Source organism: Drosophila teissieri, chromosome 3R, assembly GCF_016746235.2.
Source record: "Drosophila teissieri strain GT53w chromosome 3R, Prin_Dtei_1.1, whole genome shotgun sequence".
Classification (NCBI taxonomy): Eukaryota; Metazoa; Arthropoda; class Insecta; order Diptera; family Drosophilidae; genus Drosophila; species Drosophila teissieri.
In genome coordinates, this window is record NC_053032.1 from 20,195,051 (window position 1) to 20,212,193 (window position 17,143).

The 17,143-nt window shown below is 44.8% G+C and overlaps 1 protein-coding gene across 1 annotated transcript in view; it reads left to right on the plus strand.

Annotated features, from left to right (window-relative positions):
* Nucleotides 1-17,143, plus strand: part of LOC122620369 (leucine-rich repeats and immunoglobulin-like domains protein 1) — a 129,896-nt gene that overhangs the window by 54,126 nt on the left and 58,627 nt on the right. The window contains exon 3 of the mRNA XM_043797797.1: nucleotides 8,468-9,056. Coding sequence (XP_043653732.1) covers nucleotides 8,825-9,056 — 232 coding nt within the window. The 5' untranslated portion in view covers nucleotides 8,468-8,824. The remainder of the gene's footprint in view (nucleotides 1-8,467; nucleotides 9,057-17,143) is intronic.

Genomic DNA, 17,143 nt, shown 5'->3' on the forward strand with positions numbered 1-17,143 from the left:
AGAATGCAGAAAATGACGCAAATATTTGCCGGACTGCTGGCAACCGCATTTTGCTAATTTGAGCCATCGGCTGGCGCTCCTTGTGCGCTCTGTTTGAAATTGAATTTCCGTGAAATTTGAGATTTCTAATGCCACCGTTTACCCCACCGTTTACCGCCGCAGTGCCTCCTCATCAAAATGGCTCGTTTTTGGCCATTTGCAATTGCAATCTAGTACGAAGGGACCGCACCCATTGTGGTTGCCCCCTTTTTGTGGCCTGACGCGTTTAATGAATTTTTCATGTTATCAACGTGGTACTGGTACCATTGACCAATGCCCACTTTCAATTATTCACCATTCACCTCGCCATTCATTCCCCCATTCAACTGTACTTACCGCATGCCCATTCAAATCAATTTTTGATTTGGCAGATTTACATTCTTTATTCATACGGCCAAGGCAAATGCTGTTTTTATTTGCGAAAAATTGTAAATTTATTTGGCAGATGGGCAGGAAATATTTTGTTTTTAATTCATCCACGGCATGCTGTGTAGTATAGTATAGGGTATACAAGTTGGGGTTATTATGACGCGGAAGTATTATATGTTGTATTACAAAAAAATGCCAATAAATGAATCAGCTGCCCAGATCTCGAGCCTAACAGGCGAATAACGAATAACTATACTACAAAATGTATATTAAAAACTGAAAATGGCGGAATAAAGTCGAGACTCTCGATTGGAGTGCATTTATTCACTATTTGCTCGGCGCTATCTGTAGTAAATATCATTCGCTGATGAGCGACGCACAGCGAGGCAATATATTTTATTCACATGCCAGTTTTTGCTGCGATGCGGTAATTGATACGCTAAACTGCATAACGCAGATTATGACGTTAACATGGAAACACTAAAATGAATCGCTAGCACTGAATGGTCAGTCGAATGAATGGAAAATGGTTGGAAAATGGTTGGAAAATGGTGGGAAAATGGTTGGGAAATGGACGCAAGGAGCGGGAAAACAAAGTGCGCAGAGCAACAAAGGAAGCATTTAAATATTCAATGGAAGAAAAAAGGAACTATGATGATTGTTATTATTATTGTAATTCGTATTAAATTTGCATGCTATCATGTTGCTATGCATTTGTTGAAATTTAATTATTCACATTATCTACTAATTTTTTAAATAATTCTGTTTATTTTATGCGCTTTTTGCCGGCGCTGTGGAATTTAATATTTCAACTGCCGCATATATGTATGTACATGCATATGTAGGTGATAGTGAAATGTGTGTGCGTGGCGTGTAAAAAGTTTGAAAAGCAATTTAAAAATGAAATTTATGAATCGAGCGTAGAAATGGCAATTGCTTTCTATGGCCAGAAGGTAATTAGAATTCATGACACGCCTATGAAATATCACACATACGCAGTGTGGCAAAGATTTCCTACTTTCTCCTTCTACTTCTTCTGCTTCTCCTTCTTCTTGTTCTCTCTCACCCCCTTTTGATTTACGATTTTCAAATACACACACGCAGGCACACATACAAAGCGGAACAAACGGCAATGCAAAGTAATTTATGACAATTTCTTGGCCACAAAAACTGCGAATTGCAATCAAAGCCAAAAACGGCTAAGACCCGGCCAGAAGCTCATATAAATGTCATCCGGGCTAACGATGAATGCCCTGCAGCCGGGAGCTGCAGCTCTGCAGATGCATTAGTTGGCCACTTGGATTGCTCTTCATATCTACGGCTTCATCTCGGGCTCCTGCTTCAGCTCCTTTTCCCCCACCACATTCTTGGAGTCGCTGTGAGTCCTTTCAGGCCAGCACAAAGCTCGAATCCAATGAACTTTTGCATATAAAATGGTTTCGCTATGTAGGTTGCGCCGTGTTTTTTAATGGCGTGAAGTCAGCGGCGCGTAAATAATAAAAAAAAAAAAAAAAAATACATAAAACACAGAACGTAGAACGTAGAACGTGGAAACATCATGAGGCATCTTAATAAATTACTTTGGGGATTTTGGTGCACAATTTTTAATATTGCCAGGCCGTCGCCCAGACAGCCACATCGTTGATATAGCGCCGGGGGCCAAAACACACCCCCGCCGCCAGCGAGGGGTTAAAAGGGCTGCGACTGCGACGGGGAGGTGTGCTTTCACACCCGACAGTTGCTTGACATTTCGAGTTTAATGAAATTTATGCAATTTTTCTTATTTGCCAAATGCACTGCGGCATTCGCAGCTCGCCCGCGGCGTCAGCAACACGCCAAAGTGCAATGCATCAAGCGGGTGCACTTTATCAGGGGCACAACCACCACTGCAGTCGTGGGTGGTGATGGTGTTGGTGTTGCTGCTGAGCTGCTTAGATATAGACGGCTCCCTGACAGCTGCACTGCGGGAAAAGGGGCGTGAGAAGTCCAGGGAATTGCTCGTAATCAGCAGTCGAGGGGTGCAGTTTTCATGCAGCTATAACTTTCATATCTATCACCTCCTTATTTATAATTAGCTTAGTTCAAGTGTCAAAATCAAAGTTTCCTTACCACAATATTTGTGGCAGTGCCAGTGCCATGGCTATGTGTGACTCATCATTCGCAGAAGTGGGGATAAACTATTTGCACAACACTCATATCGCCGGTAAAGTTTTCCTTTGAGAAATAATTCAATTTAGGCATGAAACTCAATACGCTGGCTTCCATTTCCCTTCTCGCCGGCAGAGAGGATTGTCCAAGTTAGTTAGTTGGCGGTGGAAACTTTCGTGGTGGGTTGCATTTAAAGCATAAGTACGTACTTGTTGCCAAAGTTCATAAAGGTGGCCTCCGTGCCTAATGATGATTATTTCTAGTTCATTTTCATTTAGCGCCATTCTTTTTTCTTTTTTTTTCTTTTTGCCCCGACAATAAGGGCCTGGAAATGTGGTGGTGGGTGGCATTGGGGCGTTAGATGGCCCGACGACATTATATTTTCATTGTTGGTCAGCCAAGCGCGAAGACTTTTGGGGGCAAAAGGAGAACGGAGAAAGGAGCGAGCTGTTTCCTCAGCTCAATCCCGCTGCCTCTATTTTCTGGCTTATGCTTTCAACGGATTTTGGCTTGGCTGCCGCACAAAATGAAACAAAATGTCGTCAGAGTGTCATTTGGCTTCGAAAGGACGCCCGGCAGAGGGACCAAGGACCAGGGACCAAGGACCAGGGACCAGGGACCAGGGACCAGGGACCAAGGACCAAGGACTATGGACCTGGAACAGGAAAGAAGGGAAATGCTGCAGCTTTGCTTTCAGCTAACGGCGGGGGATATCGGCGGACATAGAAGCGCCTAATGTGCTCCGAGCTGCTAAAGACTCGGCAGTCGAGTTAATGAAACCAATAAATTAATTTTAATGATTGCATACAACCACACTCACTCACACACACAGCCGTACATAGACACACACACACAGGATACAGGATACAGTGAAGCGTGCAGTTTGCTGCGTCAGGACCTACTTCTACTTTTCCTTCTCTCTCTGCTTCTTTCACTGGGCGTGGCACTCGCCATAAGTAATTGACAAAATCTTAATTAGTCCTTGGCATGTCCATTGAATGGCTTCTGTTGGTTGTCGAGTTTAATTAGCGTTAAATATTTGCAGCGTCTTGAGTTTAATCAAATTAAAAATACCATCCTCTCGCCCAGTAAAAATCAATGCCCTCGCACGCTAGACCGCTAATCAATTAGATGTTTAATCAAATTTTCATTAACCTTCCGGTGGCTTTCCGCTTACCGGGGGCCAATTAAAAAGCCTATTTCGATTGTTTGCCAGTGTGTCAACTTAATCATTTCAGCGCATTATCTCGTACACAGCGTTGCTACCACACACACATACTTACGCTCATATCCTGGCCGTTATCCTTGCCGGGGGCGGGGTGGGGGCAGTCCTCGATGCGATCCAGAGTGTTGCTTGCATGGAAAACAAACCGTAATCAGTTGAAGAGCCGAGTGCGCTCAAGAATTTCCACTTGCACTTGCCAACGGCCACTTGGAGCTATAAACTGTGAAGAGCTCTTCCGGCTACCAGCAGTCGGCATCCGGACACCGATGAGGATGAGGTTGGGGATGGGGATGGGGATGAGCATGAGGATAGGGCAGCTGCCCCATCGAGTGTCCTTGAAATCGAATATAGCTGCAGCAGCTGCTCTTCGTCCTGCTGCACAGAGGGAAAATCAAATTCAAGTCTAATTCTTTGGAAAAATTGATGGGTGGAATATAAAGTAAATTGAATTTCGTTTGAAAAACATTCTTTATACAATTTTGATTCAGTTTGAAGACTAAGCACATTTAAAACTTGAAATTACAGCTGCTAGTTAATGTGCTCAGTGTAAGTCCTTGTTTGTGTACAAGCACCTAGACTACTTTACTCTATGCGACAGTCGAAAAAGTGTGCATAATTCGCAGAGCAAGTGCATCGACATTTGTGCGACAGGACGAGGTTGGTTTAATTAAAGTTTAACTTCAGCTGGTCGGTCGGGAGATCAATGCGACCCGGAATGTCCTGGCAACCTAGCAACCTTTGGCCCGCTTATCGAGCAGGCAAACACTTTGGTATCCTTTCGCTACTCTTGTGCTGTTGTACTGTTGCTATAGATATCAGCTACTGAATTCATCTGTGGGTCAAAAGCTTTGCGTTGTCAAAGTGTCAAAGTGTAATCATGCTTTGTGCGAAAGGCTTAAATTAAATTAATTGACGGCCACTTGAAGTAAATTAAACTGGGCCCGAAACGCGTGTATTTCAGCTGTTGTTACTGCTGCTGCTGTTGCCCATTTTACTTTTTCCCTTCAGTCCTTCAGTCCTGTGGCCACCGTCAATGCCCTGCCATTAAAGAGATTACAAAAGGGTCAAAGGGATCGCTGCGATTGCTCATAATTGCGCGACGCCTGCGGCCATCGAATGTCCTTAACTCCCGTTCTGTTTTTTTTTTGCCAGTTCCTTGTCCTTGTTGCAAAAGTGTCATTTGCGTTGACTACTGAACGAGAGAGATGGCAGATACTGTGTCAGAGCATTTGGATGGCAAACTAATTAAATTTTGCCGGCCTGAGTCGGCGTTGGCGGATATGGGTAGCCAAATTGGCGCCGCAAATTGGTAATTACCCCGGCTGAAGTGCATGTCAAACACGTAAAAAGGCAACGGAGTGCGGCAAAGAAAGCTAACGCTTTCTAGCTGCCAGCCACCGTCTCTGAACAATGTGCAATTAGCCAACGACAACTGAAACTGCAGCAGCATCTACAAATATAATTACACTGCTCGAAAAAAACCAGTAATTGCCCTCATTACATTATTGAAGAGAATAATCTAGCGAGACTTGAATCATTACATTTTTCACAGTAGTGTAATGTATTACTTGTGTACTAATATCGTTTTGAGATATTTTTCTCATACAGTTGAATGTTCAACGAATTGTTTTCCCTGCATTTACACCCATACAGTTGCATCCACATTCCACTGTGGCGATGACAATCAAGCAGCCACGCAAAGCAGCTGACGACGCGTGTCCTGAGTGTCCTTGTTGTCGCTGTGTGTGTGTGTGTGTGTGTGCTATCGTGTGTGTGAGTCTGTGTGCGGATAGCCTTTGGTCGCCTTGTGGGCGGGTGGGCGTGGTCAGCTGCAGTTGAGCTGCCTAATTACTTGTAAGTTGGCGAATTTGCGGCATGGCGTTTTCGGGGGCCCGGCAACTAAATTGAATTTGACGTGCCAGCAAGCGGTCAATTGCTAACGAGTCGCACCGCCATCCTGCACCACCAAATGTGGACCAGCACCGCCAGCACCAGAAGGTTACACAAACGGACAGACTTACGGACGGGCGGACATACGGACGGACAGACTAACGGACGGACAGACGAACGGATGACGTCGCGTGTCCGTCGTTTCCGGTTTCCTGAGCCAGCGCAACTTGCTGATTGCCGGCGTGTAATTATTTTTTAAGCACTTTGTCTGCCCGAGAAATTGGACCTAACTAAGCCAATCTCTTTTATTTCATTTCGGTTATTTTTTTTTTTTTTGCTTGGTTCCCTTTCTTTTTGTTGTGCATTTGAATAGCGCTGGCAGTGGAATGGGTCCAAAAGGATCTGGCAGTGGGATTTGGCTTTTGGGTCACACACGACGGTCGGGAATCCTTGGCGCGTATATCCTCTTGTTGCTCGGATTTCATTTTTCGGTTGCTTTGTCCAATTAGCAACTGTTTCGGGGGCTACGATTTCATTTCTTTTATTGTGCTCGTTATCCTTTTTATTTTGTTTCGCTGTTGCTGTTGCTGTCGCCGTCGCGGTCTGCGCTTCGGTTTCAACTTGTGCAAATTTGATATCCTTGTTACGGCAAATTGTTGTGCAATTATTCTGGATTCGCTGCCCCGTCTGTCTGCACCCCTGCCTGCCACTTTTCAACCACCTTAATTCAAGTCGAATCGAAACGAAACGTATCGACGGTTATTTATATGCTCCACAAAACGTCACAGTGCCCCCCTCATTGTCATTGTCCTGCGCCAATATTGTCGCCCTTTCGATTATTTATGATCTTTACTTTCCAGCGAGTGCTCCCCACGGGCCTGTGGCCAAGTTTTAGTAGTCATCGTCCTCTCGGCTCGGTAATAAATTTATGCTTTTTTATTTCCTCCTGTCATAATTTTACCCTCAAACGCACACACACACACACACTCGCATATATAGAAGAGTATGCATGCTCCAAGGACGAGATGAAGGGTGGCGATAGCAAAATACTTGGGCCTTCTTTTCCCTTACATCCTCGAGTTCCGCCCTTTGGGTCTCCTTACCCCATTCAGGACTCTTGTCATCCCACCCACTCTCAGTCTGCGTAGAAATTTTCCAATTGATAAATTATTTTATGGCAAATACACAAATTTTCTCATACGCACCCGACTCTTAACTCTTTTGCGTGTGGTTCCGGTTGTTGCTCTTGTGGCCTGGTTTTTCGATTTTCATTTCGTGGCTTTTTTTGGGAAGCCAGGATACTTGAACTCGTATCCTTGTGTCCTGCACATAAAAGCCGTATATTCGTATTGCTTTGGGTACGTAATATCCTTGTGTATCTTTGCGTATTTCCTGTCCAAGCTTCTTGGCCAAGCGGTCACTCCATTGCTCGTCTGCTCGTCATCATCATTTTCCCCGGCTGCTCCTTTATTTGTTGTTGTCTTCTTTTTTTTTTTTGGTTTTTCGGCCTGGTCCAAACACATAAAATCAATCATCTTTCTGCTGGGCCTTCTTTATCAATATTTTTTGCGATGGCTTTCATCATCAAAATTTGTTGCTTCGCTTGTTTTTTGCTACCTATCCTGGCTATCTGGCCAAAGTCTTTGGCCGAAAGGAAAACAAATTCGAGTCGATTTATAAAGCATTTAAGTTGCTTTTCCTTTCACTTTGTGCGACGACGACGACGACGACGACGACGACGACGACGACGACTCCGGTTCCTTATAAATATGCTACATTTATTTTAATAGAATTGTTTATGAGCCCCATATTGGCATCGCCGGCATTCATTCGGCCTCATTGTACTCCATTTTGCGGGTTCCAGCCAGTGCAACTGCCAAAACATGTTAAGTATAGAGATTGTAATGGAAATGCAAAGAAAATAAAAGAATAAAAAGCTGGCGAGATTCACACACACGGGGATATGGTGGAAAAACCGCGCCAAATCAAAGACAACAAATCCAAAATGCGCACACAATATTTTTCGGGATTATTTCAGTTGGCTTGCTGTCACTGCCAGTGGAGTGGAGTGGGCAGGAGTAAAGGGGGCCAAAGTCCTGCTCCTGTGCACTATCCTGCGGAGACCAAAAGTTCGGGCTTGGATCCAAATTTCTGTTAATTTGGCAGCTTGTCCTGCGTTGGCATTTTGTTTTTTTGCCTGCCGGCCTGCCTGCCGTCGTTTATATTTTTTTACGCTCTGCTTGAGTTTTATTTGCCTGTGGAAAAAGCGTCACTGAAGACTCGCATATATACGAATGTTCGTATGTGCAGTGAAAAAAACGTATTTTATTTTTTCACATCAAAAAATTAACTTACACTTTGGTTTGGCTCAAATCATTGCACTCAATAATGTAAAAAGTATCTAATAAATAGTTGTTGAGTTTTATGCAGCAGAAATCTTTTGGGATCTCTAAAAACTGCTTAGTAAATTACCAAATCAATGCTATTTTTTGGTGCTTAATATGGTCCAGTTTTGTTTCGAGTGTACCCAGGGTATCTCGCTCTTGGTCGCCTCTATTCTGTGTGCAGATATGCAAAACGCTGTGCGCACATAAATTTTAGTGTTGGGCCACGCTTATTTGCATAGGAATTATGTATTTGGGCACGGCGGCTTAGCTGCATTACACAGGACACCAGGCATATAGATCCCTACAAACATACATCCCTGCAAACATACACACACACACACGCACACACGAAGGACTCTCTGTGGTCATGCAGAAAACTAACGCATATCGTTTTCCTTGTATTTTGCAGCTATAAATTTACAAACGCCCCAGGAAAATGCATTGCAGCAAAACAAGCAATTAAAGCAGTGCAGCCCCGCAACCACGAACTGAACCTGTAGTACTGTATCCCAGTACCACCAGTACCAGCAGGAGTATCCTGGTAGCGTCGTATCCTGCCGCCGCCTGCTGTGCTAAAAACCTATTTTGAATAATTAAAATTCCGTAAGTGCTGCAGTCGAAGACGTCGACAAAGGCGAGTGCTTGTGCAAGTTCTGGAGCGAAGTGGAAGCAGAAGAAATCGCAGGACAACGGCAAGGAGCTACCATTGCTCGCAACACAATCTGCGGCCTGCAAATTCGTGTGCAGCAATGAAATAATTAATTCAATGCACCTGACTAAGTCGCCGAACAGAAGTAGCAACAGCAGCAGCAGCAGCAGTAGAATTGCTTACAAATTCGAGTGCCACAGCAACAGCAAGCAGAACAGCAACACCGGCAAAATGGCCGCAGAAGCGAGGACAATTAGCCAGCCAGGACATATCCGCGATCGCCGGGTGAGGAGCCTGCCCCACATCCTGCTCCTGGCCATCGCAGTGGTGTCCCTGCACTTCGAGAGCGGTAAGTTGAGAGCACGATTGCTATCACTCCATCCTATGCAGCTGGTGCTGCCTACTTGGCTATTTTATAGCTAAATGATAAATCTGTAAACAGAATATTTTAGCGTGACATATATTCAGATTCTATGTGATAAATAGTCGAGGCGATATAGCCATGCGCTGCAGTTGTTCGCCCCTCTGTCCGTTAGTTTGTCCGTCCGTATGAGCAGCGTGATCTCTGTAACTTTAGGAGCATGTAATATATTAAATGTGTAAACATAATATTTCAGCGTAACATATACTCAGATTCTATGTGTTAAATAGTCGAGGCGATCTAGCCATGCTCTTCAGTTTGTTCGCCCCTCTGTCCGTTAGTTTGTCCGTCCGTATGACCATCCTGATCTCAATAACTTTAAGAGCAAGTAATATATTAGCTTACCTTATTCACGCAGTTTCTTCATCACCATGCATAATTCTGGGCTTTGAAATTTCCAGCCGGCCATAATTGGCACCTCTGATCCCAGGTTGGCGGACTGGGCCCTTGGCAATTGCAAATTCAATCGCGTGCAAGAGGGCCAAGTCAATCAGCTAGTCCGGCCGCAAAGCCATTCAATTGACAAAGCCACAAATTGCGGGGCAGCGGAGGCATAAGTTGGGGGAAAGGGCAATGCTCGATGACGGAGCTTTGTCGGCCGGCGAATTAATCTCACGGATGAATATTTCAAAGCGAAACTTGAGCAATTAATTTCGCTAATTGCTTTTCTTCGCCACGTTTTTGTCTCAGAACGAGTCGCGGCGACCAGTCGGAGTCTCAGGACTTTTTGCATTTAAATTTGCCCCGCAGTGGGTGCATTTCAAGGACTCAACTTTTGCCTGTGCATAAACTCAATCTGGCATTTATGCGAATGTCCACGGAATCAAATAAGAGTAATGACATTGCCAGCCAAAGGAGCCTGTGATCCTGCGAGCAGGAAGCAGGAAGCAGTGACAAGAAGGCAGAGAAACCTTCAGCGTCTTGGGATCTGGCCGAGTTCCTTGACAGAGAATCTGGGGATGCGGCGGTGCAATGTCCTTTGGCTACTCAAACATTCCAGTGGCTATTAGTATTCATATCTTGACTGAACTAAACTGAAAGCTTAAATTCCTCTGGCCATTCGCTCCTACTACACTTCCCCCCTTTCGTCCTTTTCGTCCTGCTGCGAAGGGACTGGTTTTTGGGATTCCGCTTTTATCTGCCAACGTTTGCATGAATTTTCATTTCGTGCTAGAATTGTTGAAAAAGATGCAATTAAATTTTAGGACCAGGGGTGTCGCTTGGAGAAGAGCGCAAAAAACGGGAAGGAGATCTAGATGGACGTGGTCATGGTCTTCGAGACGAATGCGGGAATCGAAAGACGAGTCAAATATAAAGTGCACATATATATATATATAAACGTAATATCTATATAGATATATAGAGCGTGAGGGCAAAAAAAAAAAGAAAGCAGCTCAGCACGAATTTTCCAAGTGCCTGACAGTGTCTCAGTGAACGGACACTCGCCTGAATTTTCCTTCTGGTGCGGTTGCAGCTGCCGTCAGTGGCAAGAACGCATTATTAATTTATTTTTCAACTTGTTAGATGAATAAGCAAAGAGCAAAAATGCTCCTCTATTGCTGCTTTGCTGCTTTGAATGCATCCAAGCAAAATTTCCCAATTTAAACGTCGTCGTCGCCGTCGTCCTGGTTCGAATCCCTGAATCCTCGATGCAGTTGGCTGAACAGCAGCGGTTCATTGTCAGGTCATTTTGCATGCAGCTTTTGAGAGAAAAAAAAAAAGGGTACGGGTTTGATGGTTCAGCAGAAGGGCAACGTGTCTCGACCGGACTTCAATCTGCTGTCCATCACTGTCTTCGATCGTGCTCCGCCACCATCGGGCACCACAAGGAAATACAATCCAAAAGTGAATAATGAACCGCAAATAACTTGACTTTGTCTGCGAGCGGGTGCTCCGCTTCAGAATTTCAGTGCTCCCCGATTTCCGGATGTTTTTCAATTGCTGCAGGACGTTTGTCTGGCGCTTTGGCAAACTGCGAGTGTCAGTAACAATTAGTTTTGGCTTTTGCGTCGGTGGTCTGCAGTTAACAGACATCGCAGCTCCGCTCTCAAATATTTGCATTTGCGGTTGTCAGCGTGTCGAACAGCATGAAAGTCGCCATGCTTTTTGGTTTTTATTTCGCATTTTTTCACAATTAATGAAGTGCAAAACGCTACGGCAGATTGAGTTTGCATTTGCCAACCGCAAGTCTCCTTCATCTTCATTAATGTTGAATATATATTGTGACATAAATCACACAATCAAATTATCTGCATATCCCAATCGCCTCGGGGGAAAAACCGAAACGAATCGGAACAGATTTGGATTCAGCTGTCGGACTCAACTAATCAATTTGACATAGGTAAGTTGCCACAGCGGCAAACTTTTGGCCCCAAAACTTTGGATACTCACTTTTCGGAAAAGTTGTTTTCCACCCAGTTTACCCAGTTAGATAACACTCTGCACATATGTATTCGTCGTATATATGTGTGTTTGTTCTAGTGGGTAAGTGAAATTTATTAACTGCATGGACCACAAGCCAAATGCAAATAAATCAGACATCAGGCAGTGCAAAACTTGGCTCAAACAAACGATAATAGGTGGAATGCCGGCGGCAGATGAGGCGGAAAAGTTGCCAATGCCTTTTTTGCTTTTCCGGGGCTGGTAACCGGGGGGCTGGGGGAAAAAGCAAAACAAGGAAAAACCACAAAAAGGATATTGACGTGTGACGGGGAGCAGGACGACGACGAGGACGCATCGAGAGGCTCTTGAGGCCCACGCGTTGATGGCATTGCAAGACCGAATGGGAGTGGGTGTGGGAGTGGCAATGGGTTGGCTGCTCGTTCATCAGTCCCTGGCCACCTCTTTTCCACCCATTTCCCATTTGCCATTTCCCACCGCCCACCGCCCCACGCCCCACACTTTGCCACCAGTTTAGGTGCGGCGGTGTCAAGTATTTGCACTTGAATTGCGCGCTAAGCAAAATTTACGCGCATTTGTTTGTGCGACTCCAGAGAATTTCCTCGTCGCGTTTAAGGCTCAAGTGAAAATCGATGAGGCGATGCCTGCATGTACACGGAGAAATAATCAATCATGTTCAGAAGCCAATATTTCAGTGCGTAAAAGGTTTTTACATCATGTCTACGAAATTTATGATTTGTGGTTGGAAGGAATATCATAAAATGGACTTACCATATTAAGTATTCTTGAATTTAAGAACCTAATCCGTATATTCAAAAGGAAATAGTTATTTTAACTTTCAAGCTGCTAAGTCCTTTCAAACTCATGTTTAAATAGTTCAAAGAAAGCTAAGTTTGCTTTTAACATTAATGCCTGGAGATTAATAATATCCTTCTCATTTTTCCGTGTATCCTGCGGGACGTTGGCATTGCCGTTTTGGCCACAATGTTTTCTTTTCCGCCTCCGCTCCGCTTCGCTTGGCTTTTTATTGGTTTCCTTCGCCTTCTTTTTTGGCTTGTTTGATTTGGCTGTTGTCCTGCTTCTGGTGTCATGAGCAAAGGAGCAGCATTTGAGCAAACAGACTAGACCTGCCAACACACACACACACACACACATATATGTGGCGAGCCAGGACAAGGCACTCAAAGCCTTTAGCCCGGGCACATATTGCTTCATCTCTCTACGTGAGTCTGCCGGCAGAGGCATCAAAACTGTCGACAATATCAACGTCAACGCCATCATCTCAGCTCCAGCTCCAGCTTCCGAGCTTCCCAGCTCCATATCCAACTGATTCCCAGTTTCCCATGTTCCCATCTCCTCATGCTCCCATCTTACCATCTCCATATTCCTCCACTTGCTCCGTCATTATGGGCTTCGGCTGCCACTTCACAAAAATGCACACAAAATCCTCAACTTTATCTCGTCAATAACTTAAGTGCCAGCCAGGGCTCTCAGTTCCTGTGGCACCCTACAGTTTTATCCTGTTATTCGGTCTCTGTGCTACACACAAAGAAATACTTACAGGACCTGCTTTTGTTCTCGCCACTTGATGAATAAATAATAATGTGTGTTCGAGTAATGCCACTTTTCATGAAGCCTTGTTCTGAGATAAGACTAAAAGTTATTGTTGAAACTGCTCAGCAAAGTGAAATGGATAGGCGATGGTAATATAATAAATGCACATATTTTTAAAGTGATTTGACTTAATTTTAAGGTGTTTTACCTATTTTAAGTGTACCATTTTGCTGGCTGTGGCTTCGATATGCCCATTTCCCTGTTTGCCACATTCGTTTATTGGTAAAAATTTGCCTCAACTCGGTTTGGCACGTACTGCGGTTGCAGTGGCAAAATGCTTGCAAATGATTATTTTATTGACAATTAAATCATAAACATAAACCCAAGCCGCACAAATCCACCGAGTGAGAGTTCGAGGGGTGGAGAGAGCTTGACATGTTGTAAGGAGTGAAATTTTATTGCCATGAATGCCAGGAGCCGACATTAGTCACAGCCGAGTTGCCCAAGTTGCCCAAGTTGCCGCCAGTGAAAGCGATTCCAGTTTATTGCAGTATTTAAGGCCAGAGATGGAATCGCACTTAAACGCAGGGCATGGGGCATGGGGCAATGTGCCGCTTATTGCCCATCGAGTGCATGTGTGTGTGGCAGTGCTCCCGAGTGTCCTTGCCACCGATGGGGAAATGAACTTGTTGAGCGAACCAGACTTTCGGCTGTCGGCAGAGGTTATCAACCGCATTTCCAGCATAATAATCTTCAATCGAGGTGATATTAAAAAGTAAAGTCTCCGGCAAATGAAGAAATTGTGTGTCTGCTAAGTTGGCTTTTGAGCTGCTAACGACTCTGATTGAATTGGAAGCAGCGGAAAGCACTTTGCTGCTGCTGCAGTAGCGCACCATATTTAATTTGTGTGCAAATGCTTGGCAAACAGGTTTCTAATAAAATAAAGTGACTCACCGTCTGGCTGGGCACCCTACATACTAGTTAACTGCTTGCTACGAGAGCTACGAACTTCATTAAAATCTCGAGCTGGCGCCCTTTCATTTTGTGCCCGACTTTAACCGGAAAGCCATTTCATTATGGCTAAAACGGCTGGGCAATTTTAATTTGCAACGCGTTTGGCATTGGCTTTCTCAGCTTTCTCGAGCGCAGGAGCACTTCAAGCAAATTGACATGGACTTGCAGCTGGACATGGACTTGCACCTGGCTGATGGCATTGTATGCCACTGGTTTTTATTCTCTTTTTTTTGTCTTTTTGGGCCGCAAATAAAATATGAAAACAGCCACAACAGACAAAAGCATAGCTTAGTGCAGGTGAAACAGTGCTGCCTCAGCATCATCATCAGCATCATCATCATCTTGGTAGTTATCACCAGGATTGGCAACAATGAGCAGGCACTGCGGGCTACTTGTGGCTGGTGGTGGCGCTGGGATCGGATTGCCCGGCTTGGGTGTTGCCCAGTGTCGTCCTCCGACGACATCCGACATGCTGCCAAAGGAGGTTAAAATATTTTTGCAGCTTTATCTTCAGACATTTGTCGGGCACAAAAAAAGAGTGGTGGGGTAGTAGGGTAGGGTTGTCGTAATGCAGCGCCGGGATTTAACTGACAGTGAGTGCAGCAGGGCAGCACTCAGCCCGTTGCCCGTTGGGCAAACAGATGGCCTCCTTTCCTGCTCCTTTCCACCAGGCAGCATGCAGCATGGAGCATGGGGCATGGAGCATGCAGCACGGAGCGTGGAGCGTGGAGCTTGGAGCAGGGATTCCTGGTGTGGCCCATGGGATGTGGCCATTTTACGGCTGCCCTGCAGTTGGCTGGGAACCATTCAGCTGCACTTTGCCGTTGGGTGGTTAGTGGGTGGTTGGCAGCAGCAAATGCTTCAAATTAATTTCACCGCATGGGGAAATTGCCGGGCATTGTTTGGCACTGGCATCAGGAAGCCGTAAATCAGGATGCCGGCACAAAGAGGCCCAGGATCCGGATCTTCAAAATGCACGGGGTCTTTTCGTATATACTCGTATGTATGTATGTATGTAAGGGCCTTTCTCATTTGCCTGCTGTTTGCTCTCAACGGCGCTTATCGGCGTCTAATCTCTTTATGATAAAATGTTTATATTGGCGACAATATCAAAAGCTTCTTGGCCACACTGCTCGTGTTGGGTGGTTGCTTGCCCGGTGGTTGTTGCAATAATAAATTCAGAGTGCCACCGCAAACAGTGCGGGAAATGGAGGCCAAAGTTTCCACATTGCCATATGAAAGATAAATTCACGGATAAGAACTTTGGCCGGGCGCTGTGAAAAGCGGATTGTATGTACAAGCTAATTTAAGTTCGACGCCAGCTGTGCGTTTTGCTCGGGCTTCCACATTCACATCCTTATCCTTATCCTTATCCCGGAGACCGTAGTGTCCTGGCCCAAAGCAAAAGTGCTGGCAAAAGCCAGAGGAGCGCAGCTGTTGTCCAACCGCACCAGGCGAAGCGACTTTATTATTATTATCCCCGGCACAAAGTGGCAATGGGCCGGCTCAAGTTGGCCAGAACCAGGACCAAAACCAGGAACAGGAGCAGCAGGAGCAGGATGAAGTAGGGCCGAGTTTTCGCCGGCGACATTTGTCCAGCTGCTTCATTTCATATTCAGGAGATACTTTTTCCATCATTACGATTCGCGAGGCGAGAAATCACAAAAGTGTGTGCCACGCGCCCCGCGTTGCAAGGTCCTTGGACTTTTCCATACATTTCGCTCGCTTCAAAGGGAAATTCTCACTTTAGGACCGAAAAAAGGGCATTCGGCCTTCGGCAAAGTGTTGTCTCTTGTTTTAAAACATTCCTTTTTGTTGTCCATTTTTTGTTCTTTTTTTTTTGTGTTTTTTGATCCACAGTTTCTCAGTTATTTTTCATTTTTCTTTATGCTCGCAAAGTTGCGACTGGTGGAAAATGAAGATGAAAAAATGGAAAACAAAAACATTAAAAAAGGCAAGAAAAAAACGAAAAAAACAAAAGGCGAGCGCAAAGTTTTTCGGCCTCGCAGGCTGCTGAAGCTTCTGAAGAACTGGCGAAGTCGGACTTCGACTTTGGTTGACAGATGATAACGCTGGGGTTGGGGTCTATAATACAGATATATATGTATGTATACAGTTATATGTATTTATACAGATATATGTATGTATAGCCAGTGGACAGGGCGCACGCCTCATCAGCAGCTCATCTAAAATATCGCATTTTTTCCTTTTATTTCTTGCCACTTCACCAGCCCATGGCAACTGCTGCGCGTCTGTGCTTAAATGACTTTAAGAATACATAACAAAGTTTTTAAATTATTTCTCAAGTTGAGGCTAAAATGAAATTATAAAGGGATTTTCGCCAGCGGACTGCAGCTGACGTCCTGCCCATTTTAGCTCTTCTCTCAGCTTATTAACATTGGAAACTCATTAATATTGTATTTTCCTCGTATTTTTAGCGCTTCCTCCTCCATCCGCCACCTTTTCCTCCTTCATCTGGGGCAACTCTGGCCAAGTGGACTTAACTCGTTCATAAAAGTTTGGCAAATTTCATTGCATTAATTTGGCGCGCAGGTGTCAGCTCTCCGGTGTCAGGGTACAAAACGCACAAAGTGTCAAATAAATCAAACAGTTTTGTGTCCAGCGCCTGAGTTTCCCAGGGTTTCCATCGCCATCGGGTTGGGGCGGGGTCTGCAAGTTTAATGAGTCGTGCCCGGGCATACGAGGGGTAAGGATCTGGGGGGTGGAGAGGATGTGCGGCGGAGCTAAGGTCCTGGACCTGGAATCGCTCACACTCCTGGGCTGCGAACAATTGCAACAGATTTGACAAATACGACGCATGTTTTATTTATTTGTCTGCTTTTCGACATGGACTGGGTACCATGCACACTGAGCGAAATCGGTGGTTTCAAATGAGGATTTCTTTTAGTTTCAAATTTTGTATAAATAAACTAGAGATGTCTGTAACTCATGTGATAGCCTACAAAGCTATTTAAAATATCCTTGTTGACTTAGGTATAAAACTCTTTGCTTTCCCTGATTAAAACCTTACTTCCTTAAAGTTTAAG